The sequence below is a fragment of the Cryptotermes secundus genome, unplaced genomic scaffold, assembly GCF_002891405.2.
Source record: "Cryptotermes secundus unplaced genomic scaffold, Csec_1.0 scaffold13, whole genome shotgun sequence".
Lineage (NCBI taxonomy): Eukaryota > Metazoa > Arthropoda > Insecta > Blattodea > Kalotermitidae > Cryptotermes > Cryptotermes secundus.
Genome location: NW_019734350.1, coordinates 1950121 through 1965879, shown reverse-complemented (window position 1 = coordinate 1965879; position 15759 = coordinate 1950121). Strand labels below are relative to the sequence as shown.

The 15759-nt window shown below is 40.4% G+C and overlaps 1 protein-coding gene across 1 annotated transcript in view; it reads right to left on the bottom strand.

Moving 5' to 3' along the window:
* Positions 1-10122, bottom strand: part of LOC111868739 (protein I'm not dead yet) — a 59117-nt gene extending 48995 nt beyond the window's left edge. The window contains exon 1 of the mRNA XM_023859674.2: positions 9869-10122. Coding sequence (XP_023715442.1) covers positions 9869-9967 — 99 coding nt within the window. The 5' untranslated portion in view covers positions 9968-10122. The remainder of the gene's footprint in view (positions 1-9868) is intronic.
* Positions 10123-15759: the final 5637 nt, after the last annotated feature.

The following is a 15759-nucleotide window of genomic DNA, read 5'->3' as shown; positions in this document are numbered from 1 at the left end:
AAAGAGAGATGAAATCACAGGAGGTTGGAGAAAACTGCATAATGAGGAGCTTCATAACTTGTACTCTTCTCCAAGTATAATTAGAGTGATCAAGTCGAGGAGGATGAGGTGGGCAGGTCATGTAGCACGAATGGGGGAGACGAGGAATGTGTATAGGTTATTGGTGGGAAAGCCAGAAGGAAGAAGACCACAGGGAAGACCAAGGTGTAGGTGGGTGGACAATATTAAAATGGATCTTAGAGAGACAGGATGGGATGGTGTGGATTGGATAGATCTGGCTCAGGATAGGGACCAGTGAAGGGCTCTTGTGAACCTCCGGGTTCCATAAAATGCTGGGAAATTCTAGAGTAGCTGCAGAATTGGCGGCTCCTCAAGAAGGGCTCAGCTCCATGAGTAAGTAAGTAAGTAAGTAAGTTTTGATATTTGAGGTTGTCACCGTGGTGTATATTAAGATTACGGTCTTCTGGGCTGTGTCACCGTGTAATCTTGTAAATAATAGGAATAGGTGCGGGTATTTCGGAGGAAACAGCTATCTCCATCTCAGTAGTAGTAAAGTTGTCCTGTACTTAACTAATTAAGGACTACACCATGAAGGACTAACTCCGGCCCCTCGATCGTCCAGCCCGTAGTCATTCGCTAACCGACTGCACTGTCACAACTGTCATCCTGAGGGTAGCAAAATTAACGGCGACCTATAGCAAAGTCTTCGAAAACAACCCCACTTCATATTCCGGAGCCTATTACACCCTTCATCAAGCCAGGCAGGGCACAGGGCAAAAATATACGCATTTCATATATGAAAAACCTTCATATTAACTCGCTACTTGATTTTCATTATCCTGAATGAAAAGAGACTTACGAAGAAATAGCTTCATTAAAGACCACAACTATAATACTGCCACGTATGAGGGGTTCCGTGACTGATAATAACTGGTTGTGGATTGGATGATAGGATTTATTAACACCTTAATTTACAATCTCTCTTAATTACAATCCATCATAGCGCTATCTCCAATCTACCCACTTGACAAATCAGTAGGGCAAGCTATCCGTCTCCTAGCAACGGATTTATCACAGGAACTGTCCCTTCAAATCACTATGAAGTCTTCTTGCCATTTCTTGTTCAATCACCTTGAAATTCCGACCCTCCAGAACTCGATCCAATTCTCCAATTCTAATTCTCTCATCTCCTCTGGCTACAAAGAGACACTCGTTATGCAGTCGCTGCACGGACAACATAGAAAACACCTTCTTCTATTAGGGATGCGTGTTTACAACTCCGTTGCTTAGCATTGGACATAGCTCGGACCACGTATAAAACACATTTTCTGTTGTTAGAATTGTTGTGCTACCTAGCAACTAGTAGCATGGCAACATCTGTTGTCCTGTCTGAGGTTTTTCTTGGTTTTCTCAGACCCCAGAAAAATTCCGGGTTAGTATTTGGATTACGACACGGCCGTTTCCTTCTAGATCTTTCCCATATAATCATTCGTGTGCCATCCATTTACCCAATGCTATATAGGCGTCTTTAAACCCTCACAGATACAGAAATTACCAGTTTATCTGCTCGAAGCGGAAACGTCAGCCTATTTACGTGCGCGTTTCGTAAGCTTCTTTTTTCAATTCTGCGTTTAAAAGCGTAAAGATGTAATTAAATCAAAATTAAGAACGGCCTCATACCGTGATTCATGTCAATCTATTTCAATCCGGAACTGTACGGCAGCACACCCCAGCACTTTATTTCCATGACTATACCCCAAGTAATGGGATAATACATTAAAATAGGCCACGACCGCCATCTAAAAATCGTTCTCATGTCATAATTGTTAATCATATTTTCAATCTGTGTGGATCTATACATCCACTCCCCTCTACGTCTTCATGGCGTAGTGCTTAATTCGTTGAGCACAGCGACAACTTCATCTTTACTGTCAATCTATGGCATCTAATTCCAGTAGTAGAAAAAGAGATGGTCAATAAACAACTATGAATACATTACACACCGTCTTCCGAAAGTAAAATAACATTCAGTTTTCTCTTAGCATTTAAACCGCACTATAGTGATATTTTATCAACAACAACACTTCTTGATCAATAAACCGAGATGTACCTTCATTAATTTAGTTTCAAGCACATGTTATTGCAGCCGGTCACGGTAGCCGAGCGGTCTCAGGTATGTACCGTCTTCGCTGGCTCGGAAGCCGGGATCGTGAGTTTGAATCCCACATAAGGAATGGATGTTTGGTATGTGTATGTGTTTATTCTGTGTTTGTGTTGTCCTGTATTAAGGTAGCGGCCTTGCGACGAGCTGATCACCCGTCCTACCGTCTGTAAAATGGTCAAAATGAAGAAAAAAAACTCGAAACCATAAAGATATAAGAGGAACCGGATTAAGTAAGTGAACATTATTGGGTAACTTGTATTTGACATTTCTATCCATTATTTTTTAAGTACAGTACAAAGTGCGCTAGAAAAACCATCCGATTCCATGACCTAAATTTGTAAGGCAAATTTCATTGTAGATAAGGCCTACATTCCAGAGAATCGTGTGGACTGATAGATTTCGTCAAAATGAACAAGAAAGCTGTTTAGGGCCGAAAGTAACTAAATAACAATCTGCTGTTGCTAGTTAGCGGAGATCCTCTAAACGAGAGTTCTACATTCCATCTCACATAAAGCAGAAATGACAACCCCCAAACAAACAGTCAGTAATTTTCGGAGTATCTCAACTAAATGAATTAAGTCGTGTAATAAACAACTACCTCTACTGCACACAAAATTCATGGTCTGATCGATACGGACAGAGGAAGTTGGCTCAAATGATAAAACTTTTGAATTGCACTTTCGAGGTGCCTGGTTCGAATCTCAGCCCTCACACCGACTATCCCGAAATACTAAATTTTGTCCCTTTCCTCAGCCCCTCCATTCAAATATTGAGTTGTTTAAATAGGTCAAGTTCCGCTGAAGTTCAGCGAAAGCAATCACTTTTTCGTAACAATAATCTCTAGCGCTGATATAGCCTCGTTACATAACCTACAATCTATCGAGTCATCGCGATCTAGGTCTTCCCTTAAATCCGCGTGTCTTCTCGTTCTTTTCACTGTGGCGTTCCGTTAAAAGTTTTCGTGATAAATGAATTCAGCAGCCAAAAACTTTCTGGAACCGCTCAACAAAGAGCGATCATTCACACCAACAGTGTGAATGCTACGTTCATTATTACAGGCAGACATAACGGTAGGTACCTGTCACCTGTTCTAACCTACTACTGGTGATTTCCCTGAGGCAATTCCCAGAATAGTAGCTTCAGGAAACATACGATTTGAGGTTGTCACGATGGCGAGGATTAAGATAGCAACCACCTTTCAGACATCATATTGTCATACCTCAGAAGACGACAATACGAATATGAGAACAAACTTTGGAAGAACTTAAGGCACATTTCTTCAAATTTGGACTGTCCAACTGGAGACATGTGAGTGGTATGTAGCCCTCGACAGTATCCTTCTGTTCCTTGAAATATGCGTCAGTTCTTCCTTCCGTTTAAGGGAAAAAAAAAAGGCAGCACATCTTATCGAAAAATGAAAGAAAAGTTTTGGGATTACAGAGTTTTTGGACTTTGTCCATCATCCGGTAATCTAAAGAACACAGATTGAGTTAAGCACATTCTAACGGACTCTACTCACTAGTTTCCTCTCAACCTTTCACCTGATGACAGAAGCTAATCTAGTTTCCGAGACACTATGTTCTTTGGAATGCCTAACGATGGGCAACCTCCTAAAATTCAGTAATGTCAAGAGTTATACACCATCGTCAAATTCTTTAGAATCGACTTAAGAGAAATGTGCACTAAATATATCATGTAATTTTGCACTTGATTTCACACGACACTAAATAAATGTACAGAATTGCCATGACCCCGAGATCGTATCAAACTCTGAGGCAATCTAGAAAATGTTAACCACTGATTTGTAAGCACCGTTTTCCTGGCAACATTAAACATTAATTTAAATAAATGCTCTCGAACTTTATGCGTACAATTCTTGTTCGTGTGTTTGTGCTTCTTAGATCTGATCGGAGGACAGATGTTTGTATCGGCAGAGCTATGATGAAGGAGAATACATTTTACTCTTAATGCGACTCGAGGGATGTCCATAACTGAGGCAGGCATATAATGCAACCCTTCAGTAATCTGAAGTTTAACAGGCCTGCTTCAAATGTTTCAATCTATAAGGTTTAGCTAGAAATACCTTTAAATTAATGATTACACAATTTCATTTCTGTGCATAAATTTATTATAGTCCATACGCCGCTTGTTTTAAATTTTCTTCATCAAAGTTCTCAACCATCGCCATGTTTCTGAGCCTAAACCTAACCCTACAGCAAATGTTCAATACAGAATTTGGAGGTAGGCTATTTTATGATCTCTCTCCACACAGATATCACAAATTTAATTCCAGTATATGAGGTCTGAGTTTATCACAGCAATGGACATTGAGATTACTGTCTCTTCGGCAATAACTTCAAAATTAAAGCAGGAGGTTAATCCGAAACGTTGGTAGCTGTCAAACTACAAGGCGTCACATCAAAGGAGATTGTAAGCCTATATCCAGTAATTCACTGGTTACTGCCATGAAACTGAGCAGCGAAATAAAGATTTAGTACAGGCAACATGTTGTTCTTTCATATCTACAAGAAAAATTGCCTCATTAGATGCTGCATATATTTAAGGTAAAATGTAAAATGAAGGTATCCCTGTAACAGGCCGTGGAGGCCTATAGAGTTGTGAGATGTTGAGGTTCCCACATCTTCTAGACAATTGGCTCACAGATGGCGGCAAAGTTGTCAGCCCTATGCGCCGGCCGCCCTTTACCCCCAAGAATATTCCAAGAATATTCCTAATACTCGTTTCTGTTAGAGGCTGATTAGACCCCAGGGCCATAGTGCGGCTGGAAATATTAGGTAAATTGAAAAAAATCCAATGACCTCAACGGGATTCAAACCCGCGACCTTCCGGCTTGTAGCATAGTGCCTCAACCAACTACGCTACCGCGTTAGGGTATGTTATAAAAATTTTCAGAATGGTACATTAAGTTGAGGCAAGATTAGAAAATAGGCATTGGAGAAGATGATATTGTGACATGGCAAAGCATTGCCGAGCAACGGGTTGGTAAACAAGTTCCTGCGAAGACAGATTCTTGGTAAACAGTCCGTTGTTAGGTTGCGCAACAATTCTGACAACAGAAGTGTTTGCAATGTGTTCGCGCCAAGCAAATGCATGGAAGAATAGGACGTATATTGGCAGGCAAAGAAGCTGTAAACACGCATCGTTAACAAAAGAAGACGCGGTTTTTCGTGGGGTCCGTGCAGAGATGTTATGTTTAAGACAATCGGCGCTACGAGTCAGTCAGTTCTCGGTAGGAGAGAGACACGGGAAGTTCGTAGTAGAAGAAGAATTAGAAGTCGCCTTGTGAAGACTTAATGTGTGCTCCAGTGCAGTGATATCTGGAGTGTAACAGTTATAGCTCCTGTGCTAAAATCTGCTTCTTGGAAACGGATAGGGAAACCTATGCAGAGGAATATCCGTTGTTTAGATCTCTTACCCAGAAACGAGTAGTTATTAAAGCACACGCAGAAAACTTTATTTATCTGTTATACAGAATTGCAGTAATTTTAAAGTGTTATAATTATTTGTAGTTACAACTAATGAATATCCAATAACTCGACTCACCGGTCGAAACCCGCACCTTTAGTCACTAATACGATATCAATTACAAAATAATACTGATGATATGAAAATTATTAAGGTAAGGTGTTTGAACTGAGCGAGACACATAGCAGAAGGTGTAACAATGATCCAGCAATTGTAACAACTGTTGCTAAGCTGTAAAGGTGAAGAGACAAAGGTAAACTGAAACTCGATGTCTTAATACAAGAGAAAAGAATTTAAAAGTGAAAAAAGAAAGTCATTTGTGGCGAAAGGGATTTTGGAGAAAGTTGGCAAGGATGGCCTACGCTCAAACCTGGCTGTACAGTCAATAATAATTGGAATAATAATAACAATAATAATAATATCACTTAAGTTTCCCCCACCTCGTATATTCTAACGGAGGTCATGTCAGTATTTTTAATTAAAGCAAATTAATAATTACAAAGGTAAAAGTGACATTAGAGTCCACCCTCCTTCTCAATTAAAAACAAATTTTCTAAAAAATTTGTCAAATTAATAAGGCACTGGCACGACAATCGTCATTGGTGTTACAACTCTTAAATAAGTTACACTCATATTGTGCGTAACATGTTTAGATTGCTGCCAATTAATGGTCGCAAGATGAACAAAAGGTCAAACAGAACCGACTTTTCACTTAACGAAAACGAAGGGAGAGAAAGAGAAGAGAATGGGCTCTCGCAGTGCCATCTCAGGCGGCCGCTGGGTTTGCCTTTGTTGTCGCGTCGGTTCTGGATGACCCCATCAAGTCGTTCCTTCCAAAGTCAAGACAATGCGCCACTTTCCTCAAGGCTCTCAGGAAGCGAATGGACAAACAGATATCATGCGATCCTAGGCCTGTCTTTTGTTATAAACGTTAAGTTTGTTTTAGACTTGAGATCTCCACAGCAGTGGAAATGAAGAGTTCTGTGTATATTCGGGGATATAAGGCTGTGTGGTTCGTTGAAAGTCAGCCGATGTTTCAGAGGAACATGTCTTCTCAACCTTCAGGGTCGAAGAATAAGCCAAGCAAGAAAGCAGCAGCAGAACTACTTGCTTGCAAAAAGCTGTCTTGCAGCTCCCTTCCGCTTTCTGTACAAACCCGAGCTTCCGGCATTCGGATTACTCTGCTTGCTACTTGTTTCATGCTAGTTTCTTGCATGCATTATTCTTCTACCCCGAAGATAGAGATGACATGTTACTTCGAAACATCGGTTGTCTTTCAATAGAATACACGGCATTATAACCCAGATTATAGAATTTTTCGTTAACTTTGTTATTACTGACAAATTTCAAATGTGAGCATGTATACACACGCTGCAACTTTCTTTCGTCCTCTGTTATCTTTCGTACTTTAGAGTTGTGACTTCATAATTAAGCCTTTGTACGAGAATTGTATCACCGACACACAGTATTCCTTGCTTTAACTTTTAATGTGGCAGATTCGAGCCCTTCATTTTATCTAGAGGCATGTATAAACAAACAAAATTATTCCTATGTACCAATCTCGCTACACAATAATTAACTCATCATTATAAACTTAGAACTGTAAAAATTACATGGCTACATATATCAACTAGCTTTCGCAAGAAAACATGTATGAAATGTACATTCCTTTGATATATGGCTCATATAATTGGTATTCAAGGAATGGGTGATGGTCAGTTCATGATTTTCAAGGAACCAATTTGAATCATAATTAACTTACAGCAAATATTTCCATGTGAATATAATGTTTCTTTAGTATAAGTCAAGAGTTCATCATATTCTTAATTATTCAGTTTATCTACAGTTTATCTCTGCCATAAATCTTATAATATTCGAGATGAACAAAAGGTAGTTTCAAAATATCTAAAGGAGTAAGTAAAGGTATCCCTGTAACAGGCCGTGGAGGCCCATAGGGTCGTGAGGTGTTGAGGTTGCCACATTTTCTAGACAATCGGCTCTTAAATGGTGGTAAGGTTGTCAGGCGTACGCGCCGGCCGCCCTTTACTCTCAAGAACATTCCAAGAATATTCCTGGTACTCATTTCTGTTAGATGCTGAGTCGACCCCAGGGCCATAGTCCGGCCGGTAGGATCAGGTAATTGATATAAACTCCGTCCCAAGTGCAAACAATATATTATATGTCCTTGATCTTGCTCTCCTTTACACTCACGTTGCTGTTACACTGCACTTGGCTTAAAATTTAACATTTAAAAACACATTGTTCCTTTCGTTGTTATTATCAACATCTACTTCGTTGATATCTGTCTGGTTTATAGATTATTTTTGTTATACACGTTAGCACTTATAACATCTTTAGTTCTAATTTTAAAATCCTTTAAAATTTTTCTCTAAATTTTAAAATTTTAAATTGTCAGGGTACTCGTTAAATGTTAAATTTTAAACTAAGTGCAGTGTAACAGCAACGTGAGTGTATACACCTGATGATGGCCGTTTGAGGCCGAAACATGTAGTGTAAAGTAGAGCAAGATCAAGGACATATAATATATTGTTTGCACTTGGGACGGAGTTAATATCAATTATCGTATAGAGTGCAAAAGGATGCTTAAATATAATATTGTAAACAGGATCAGGTAAATTTAAAAAAAAAATCCACCTCATCGGGACTCGATCCCGCGACCTTCCGGCTTGTAGCATAGTGCCTCGACCAACTACGCTTCCGTGTGCTAGCCAATAAAAAAGCGAAAGCACCTTAGCATTTACGACATACGTACAATTCCTAACCTCTAATTTAAGGATTGGATTCGGCTACTTTCGAAATATTGTACATAGCTTCACGTTTTAATGAGTTCGTTTCCGTATCATAGATCGGGACTTCTCCAGCGGCAACTTGCATTTCCAGCGATAGCGTTCAGTTTTAAAGACTATACTGATCTGGAACTTCAGACAAGAGAGGGGCAATGAAACATATCGGTACTGGCCACTGACCACTACTCACGATTTCATTTATATGGGAACAACAATAGCAGAAACAACAAAAATACCGACTAATTCAGTTTGGAAACAATACATCTGACCTGTAATGGATTAAAACCTGGTTCGAATCTCTGCCGGAGAATTTATCTATCATAACTAACGTCTTTCACAATTTTTTGTTAATTTCTTCCAGGCGATTTCCAGGACAGTACGTTCAAATACGCCATTCCCGCTTTCTCCCAAACCATTCATCACTCGCCATTCATAAAGCAGTTGAAGCGTCTCTGCTAGAGCAGAGCAGGCCAACTTCTCGCTGACGAAATGATCTCTGAGTCGTGACTGCTTCCTGCAATAATCCTTCTAATTCGCAATTCGGCACATCTTATTTAACGCTATATATTCTCAGTAGCTGATGCAGCGAAACAAGTAACAAATATAAGAATAAGAAATTGGAACGTTTATTTTCCATACGTGAGCAGGTTTTCGTGGAATCTTTGTCTTACATTTCTCTTCTCAGCAAAGTATGTAAAAACTCTTCAACTATTTTTGGCAAGTTTGAAGTGAAAATTTGTAAAAATGTAATTCTATCTGTCCGTCTGTAACAATTCGAGATCACTGGACGAATTTTCATGAAAATTTATATTGAGGCGTTTTATTGAAATTGACATAATCCAGTGCCAGTTAAAATAGACATCCTGTATGAAGATGTAAATGCGTTTTGACACCCATCAAACAAAAACAAACCAACTCCGTGGTTTTTAGTTCACAAGCGAACTATAACGACCGAGCGACCGCAGCTTGTCGGTGAGGGGTCCACTCAGCCTCGTGAGGATAATTGAGGAGCTATTTCAAGGAAACAGAGGCTCCGGTCTAGAAAACCGAAATTAACGGCCGTGGGGATTCGTCACGCCGATTACGCGACACCCTCTATCCGCTGAAGTTGGCACTTTTAACACCCATCTCGAACGTAAACCGCTAAATACTCAGGATTTCGAACAGAAGTACTATAGAAGACTGAAACAAATATTTGCCTTCCAGTAAACTTTCTCTCAAGTCTAAGATTTTCGAGATAATTAAACGCGCATGAGCGAATGCACCAGAACTCTTTACACTATGCATATATTTCGCAGCTCGTTGAAAACTATCAACAGAGACGAACATTCAGTAGTGACGCTGACAATGCCCTTCGACATTTTACGGCTGACACAGACAATAAAGTCCACGTTACATTTAGTATACAAACCTTACTTCCTAATACAATGAGTGGCGAGAGGGCCAAAGGAACAAGAACTATTACCAAGGACCTCCAGTGCACCAGTAATCTACGAAAAGGCACAGTCATTTTTATATAAAATCTGTCACTCACGTTCACATAGAGAAAATATAAATTATTACTGTTATTAGTACTGGTTTCACCATTTAATCTACGATAAAATTCACAGAACCGTATCTACGAGAACAAAACAGTTAATATTACAAAGACATTAAGTTACAGCAGCTGAGTGTTCCTTTATATATATCACAAGCGCACGAAGTTCTTTGATACGTCATTGGTCGACTGTCAATTGCGCGGTTAACACAACGAACTTCATTGGAGTGCGCAGCAGTGACGTTACAATAGTCGACTGGTTAACACTCTACATGGCACTGGTAACTATGTTTACCGTATCCCTTAAAGCTAAGTAACAGTCAATTAGCTAACAATATAGTTGTGCGTCTTATTTGATTCTCAGTACGTTGAGCACTTTGCTACAAGCCGGAAAGTCGTGGGTTCGATTCCCAATGGAGTCATTGGATTTTTCAATTGACCTTATACTTCCAGCCGCACTATGGCCCTGGGATCGATTCAGCCTCTAACAGAAATAAGTACCAGGAATCTTCCTGGGAGCAAAGGGCGGCCGGTGCGTAAGGCTGACATCTCATCGCCATCTGTGAGCGAATTTTCGAGAAAAATTGGAAGCCTCAAAGTCTTACAATATTATGGGCTTGCACAGCCTGTAACAGGGATAGCTTCACCTTTTCTTTTACCGTTTCCTAAACACGAGATAGTCGGGTCAGCATAGTGACTAGACTGCAGGCTGGACGATCGGAGTTCGATTCCCGGCAAGGTTAAGGGATTTTTATTCGCCATCGCGTCCAGACCGGCTCTGGAGACAAAATATCCTCTTATCCAATGGGTACCGAGAGTTCTTTCTCCTACAGTTTAATGAACAAGGCTTGAAGCTGACTATCCAGCCCTCATCTAGTCCAAAAGTTAAGAATGCGTGGAGCTATATCTCCATTTTCCCATGAGACTTAATGACTTAGTGATACACTACGCACATGGACTACTTAGCCTATTAAATGATTGATGTTTGCATGGTACATGGTAGAAGCAGTGTGTCTTTATAAGGTAAAATCCGATTGTAAAACAGAGCACTGTAAAAAGTTGAAAGATTTACACGCATCATATATCACATAGAAAAAAATATCAAGCGTTTACGGTAATTCCTAATATTTCTTATTAGCTAGCATTCACGGTTTTATGTAGGACAACCAGGCAGTAGTCACGCCACTGAACCTGCGGTGTAGTGAAACGTGCCATTTTTTGTGAGTGTGTTCCTCAGCCGGGTAGTCCAAGGGTTCGAGCTGGACAATGAACGACGTTTGAAAGCATTCAGCCGTGGCAGGCAGCACAAATCAGTGCATTTCATACAGCTCTGGGACGAAGTCGAAACAATCCCACGTCGCTAAATCGTGTTTCAAGCGATGTTATGGCAGTACTAGTTGTTTCAGTAGAATGCAGACATTCATCATGCAGCAATGGCTCTACAGCTCTTTGTTGGGCCCTGACCGCATTCTCAGTTTCGTGATCCTATACATCCGTAAGACTCCTCGGACGGTGGATCAGCCCGTCGCAAGGACGATACCTACACACAGAACAACACAAACACACAACAAACGCAGGCAGACAACCATGATTCGAGTAGGGTTCAAACCCACGACCCTAGCGTTTGAGAGGGCGAAGAGAGTTCATGCCGTAGACCACGCGGCCACTGTGAACGGCAGATTATAGACAATAAAATAAAAAAACTCTTATCTATTAATAAGTGTCGGGTAAAGTCTCTGTGCTAGCCGGTCACGGTAGCCCAGCGGTCTAAGGCATGTACTGTCTTCGCTCGCTTGGAAACCGGGATCGTGGGTTCGAATCCCACTCAGGGCATGGATGTTTAGATTGTGTGTGTGCGTTTTTCTGTGTTTGTGTACAGGTAGAGGCCCTGCGACGAGCTGATCACCCGCCCAAGGAGTCCTACCGAATGTGTAAGATCTAGAAAAACCGAAGTGAATGGAGAAGTTCATGAGGTAGGCCTAGGCCCACTGGGGCTGTAGTGCCAAGGAAAAAAAGTCTCTGTGCTTAATTAATTAAGCATTATGCCATGGAGATATATGAGGGAGTGGAGGAATAGCTCCACCATCCTTGACTTCGACACCAAATGGAGGCGAGTGAATAAGCGCCAAGGGTAAGCAGCAATTATGCAAAAACAATTTAAAGACAGGTTCCAGACATATTTGTTACAACGCGAAAATATACTAAGGTATATAGGCATATAGGCATAACACCTATTGTCGTGACGGTTTCATTGGAGGGAGAAACTGGAAAAGAAACTGATCTAGAGTAGAAAACATGAGAGCAAAAGCGAAGTTAAAAATTCTCCGAGGAGTTGTCTCTTCAAGAGAACAATTTTTTTTTTGTACTTTTTGCCTATGACTAACCTTTGGGAGAAACAGGGTGAGAAGGATATAGAGACAGTCCGCAGTTCCGCTATTACACACACAGACACAAACTAAAGTGCACGTTCAGACAAATCTGCACTTCAAATCAAAAACTCTTTTTGTCAACTCTGGGTTCTTGGACAGACATAAATAATTTTTTAGACTTTAAGAACACAGTTCTTGTGAGATATGCTGTATGAAGAAAACAGCACTGCAAAACTAAAACGACTAGTCTTTGGAATTGCGACTCTACAGAATTGTAATACAATATTTATAAACATTTGAACATGTAAAAAAAAAAGAACTCTGTGGTCTTTAGTCCGCAAGCGAACTATACCGACCGAGCGACCACCGCTTGTCGGCGAAGTTAGTGCCAACTTTTGCGGATAGAGGGTGTCGCGTGGTCAGCGTAACGGATTCAAAATAAATAAGAATGAAAATATATCACTCCACAATCTAGTGTAAACTTAATTTTTAACCAGATCCTCCACAGCAACTTCTTGAAGAAATGCACATACGTCTCATTTTCCACGTAGAATGGATCTCTTCTATGTGATACATATGTAAAATTATTGCATTTTATGTTAAGCTGAAACATGAGGAGAATTTTCGTTTCAAGACACGCAACAAAAATCAATAAAACTACAATAATACGATGACGTGGGTTCTGGCAATGAAAATATTAGTAACCTGAGGATCATTTGACAGTGTGTGTCATTTCAGTCTCTTGGGCACCCTGTGATTCTTTACTGAAATGTGCAAGAAGCAATTCTTCACCCATAGATAGCTCACCAATAGGAGCGTTTCTTTCTACGATGCACAGTTTGGACGAAACGTGAGAGCACAGCTGACGATTTTTTTACATTCAATGTTCCATTTCCTGAACACGAAAAAATCAATATTTTTCACGGAGTTGTAACTCCAAGAGGAACAATTTGTCTATATACTATTTCTTGCACACACACGCAAGCGCCCGCGTGTATACTCGTATACTCGTAGGAGCAGGATGGGACGGACAGAGAGATAAGTCACCAGATGTCCCTCTGTCTCCCTGTCCGTCCCATACGTGAATTTCCAGATGTATATGTGTGTGTAGGTATGTACTGTCTGTACGATATGTGCCATTTCATTACATCTGAACGTGATGACATGTGTACTGTCATGCAAGTGTTCAGTAACAATGGCCATTGTATGAAGAATTGAATGCAAGTGGCGGAGCGTTCATGTTAACTGACACTTTGAAAAATAAAAAGTTATACTTTAGTGGTTCACTGGTACACCATATATACTCGTAGTATAGTACAGAAAGGGATCATATAATNAGGAGTTCCATTAGTGGTACTGGACGGCCTTGTTCTAGACCAGGCATGTCCAATGCGTCGATAGCGGGACGCTATAAGGAAATTATACGTGAAAAGCATGTAAATTCACTTGTAATATAATATGATTATATTCAGATTATGAAGGGAAAATACGTATTAAAGTAGTCTGTACTTTCAATGTATGTTGCTTTTACAACAAACATCATGTGTCGTGTTAATTTTACCAATATTTTTGCTTAAAGCGAGGTACGACGATAGGAGGGGGTGGTAGATCACTGGCAGTTTTGACACTAAAAAGTCGATCACAATCTGTCTTAAGTCGGACATGCCTGATATAATGCATCGTCTGCCATTCCTTCAATCAGTGCCTCTGTTGAGCAGTCATCGTCTGCTTTGAACAGGGCCATACTTACCGACACAGCACGCGTATTTAGGACAGACCCAAGAAATTACAATTAATGTCAACTAAGAAGAAAACTCTCCACGGCGTATAAAATAGTCCGAACTTCTGTGACTCTGTGATAGATATTCTCACAGAATTAAAGCTCGTCGCATGGAATTATAGTACAAGACGTAATAATAAAAAGGCAGACTATCAATTTTCTCTGAATTCACATGTCCTTCCTCTTTTATACCTTAGCGTCATTAATTTTAGCTCGGATCGACACAATTGTCTTGTACGTATATACTCAGTTTCCAAGATTTGCCCGAGCTCCCTGTATCTCGGAATCTGTGTGTGACAAATTTTACTCAGGNCTGGCTAACACGCTCCGCCATTGGAACGCTACCATAAGCACAAATTGATGGCATGCAAGTAATGCTGTACTTTAACATTATAAGTCTGTCAATTTCTGAACCGCTTGTTCTGATTCTGCCGTAGGGCACAATGCGTTAATATTGATCTAAATCTAAATATAAAACTCATTAGTAATGTTAAAATTACAATGTACCATTTAAGGGAATTATTTTTTTGTGATCTGTAATTAAATAATTTTTCTGGGGAGTAAAGCGCGGCTGGCGCGTAAGGCTGACAACCTTACCGCCATCTTTGAGCAGATTGTCTAGATACTGTGGGACCCTCAACGTCTCACAACCCTATGGGCCTTCACGGCCTGGTACAGGGATAGCTTTACTTTTACTTACTTTACTTATAGTAAAAAACATCCTACACTGAAAAGCGTTAATGTTGTTCCATGTTCAAATGTGCGTCCCCAAGTTTGTATCGCTAAGGCTGGGGAGGACTATTTATAGACAAGTATTAATAATTTCCATGTTACGCACAAGATACGAGTATATCATTCTGGTACTTCTGATACAGATTTTCGCCTATGTGATCTAGTGGTCACAGTTCCCGGGTATAGATCCAGAGGTCTGGGTTCGATTCGCTGCGCTACCAGATTTTTTCTGAGAAGTAGTGGGTCTAGAACGGGGTCCACTCAGCCTCGCGAGGATAATTGGGGAGCTTTTTCAAGCAAGGAGCGGCTCCGGCCTAGAGAACCGAAATTAACGGCCGTGGGGATTCGTTGCGCTGGCCACGTGACACCCTCTATCCGCTAAAGTTGGCACTAACTTCGCCGACAAGCGGCAGTCGCTCCGTCGGTATAGTTCGCTTGCGGACTAAAAAACCACGGAGTTAAGAACAGAGGTAGGCTTCTAATATCACTATGTCGTCTTTGATTGTCTGTGTTCATCCGTTTCAAATTTTGAACCAGTTGACCGATTTTCACAAAAATTGTTTTCGCCGTTATGCCATTAGAGAACACCCAGTAATGCTTTTAACTTCCTGCAATTGGTAACATTATAGATGCATTAATCTGTGAATATGAAGTGATGCTAGTGTCAATATGGAGTCCTCAAATTATGTATGACAATATATCTCCGGAAAATACACAACTTCAGCTTATTATTATTATTATTAGGATGCAGGACAGAACGGCAGCTGTATAAATCCTAATTTTAACTTTCTGTTTGATGGTGATAACTAACGAACCACTCGAGCGAGGCAAACGGAATTTGGTACCGCGATAAATAGTAAACATACGCTAAATATTGTTTATAA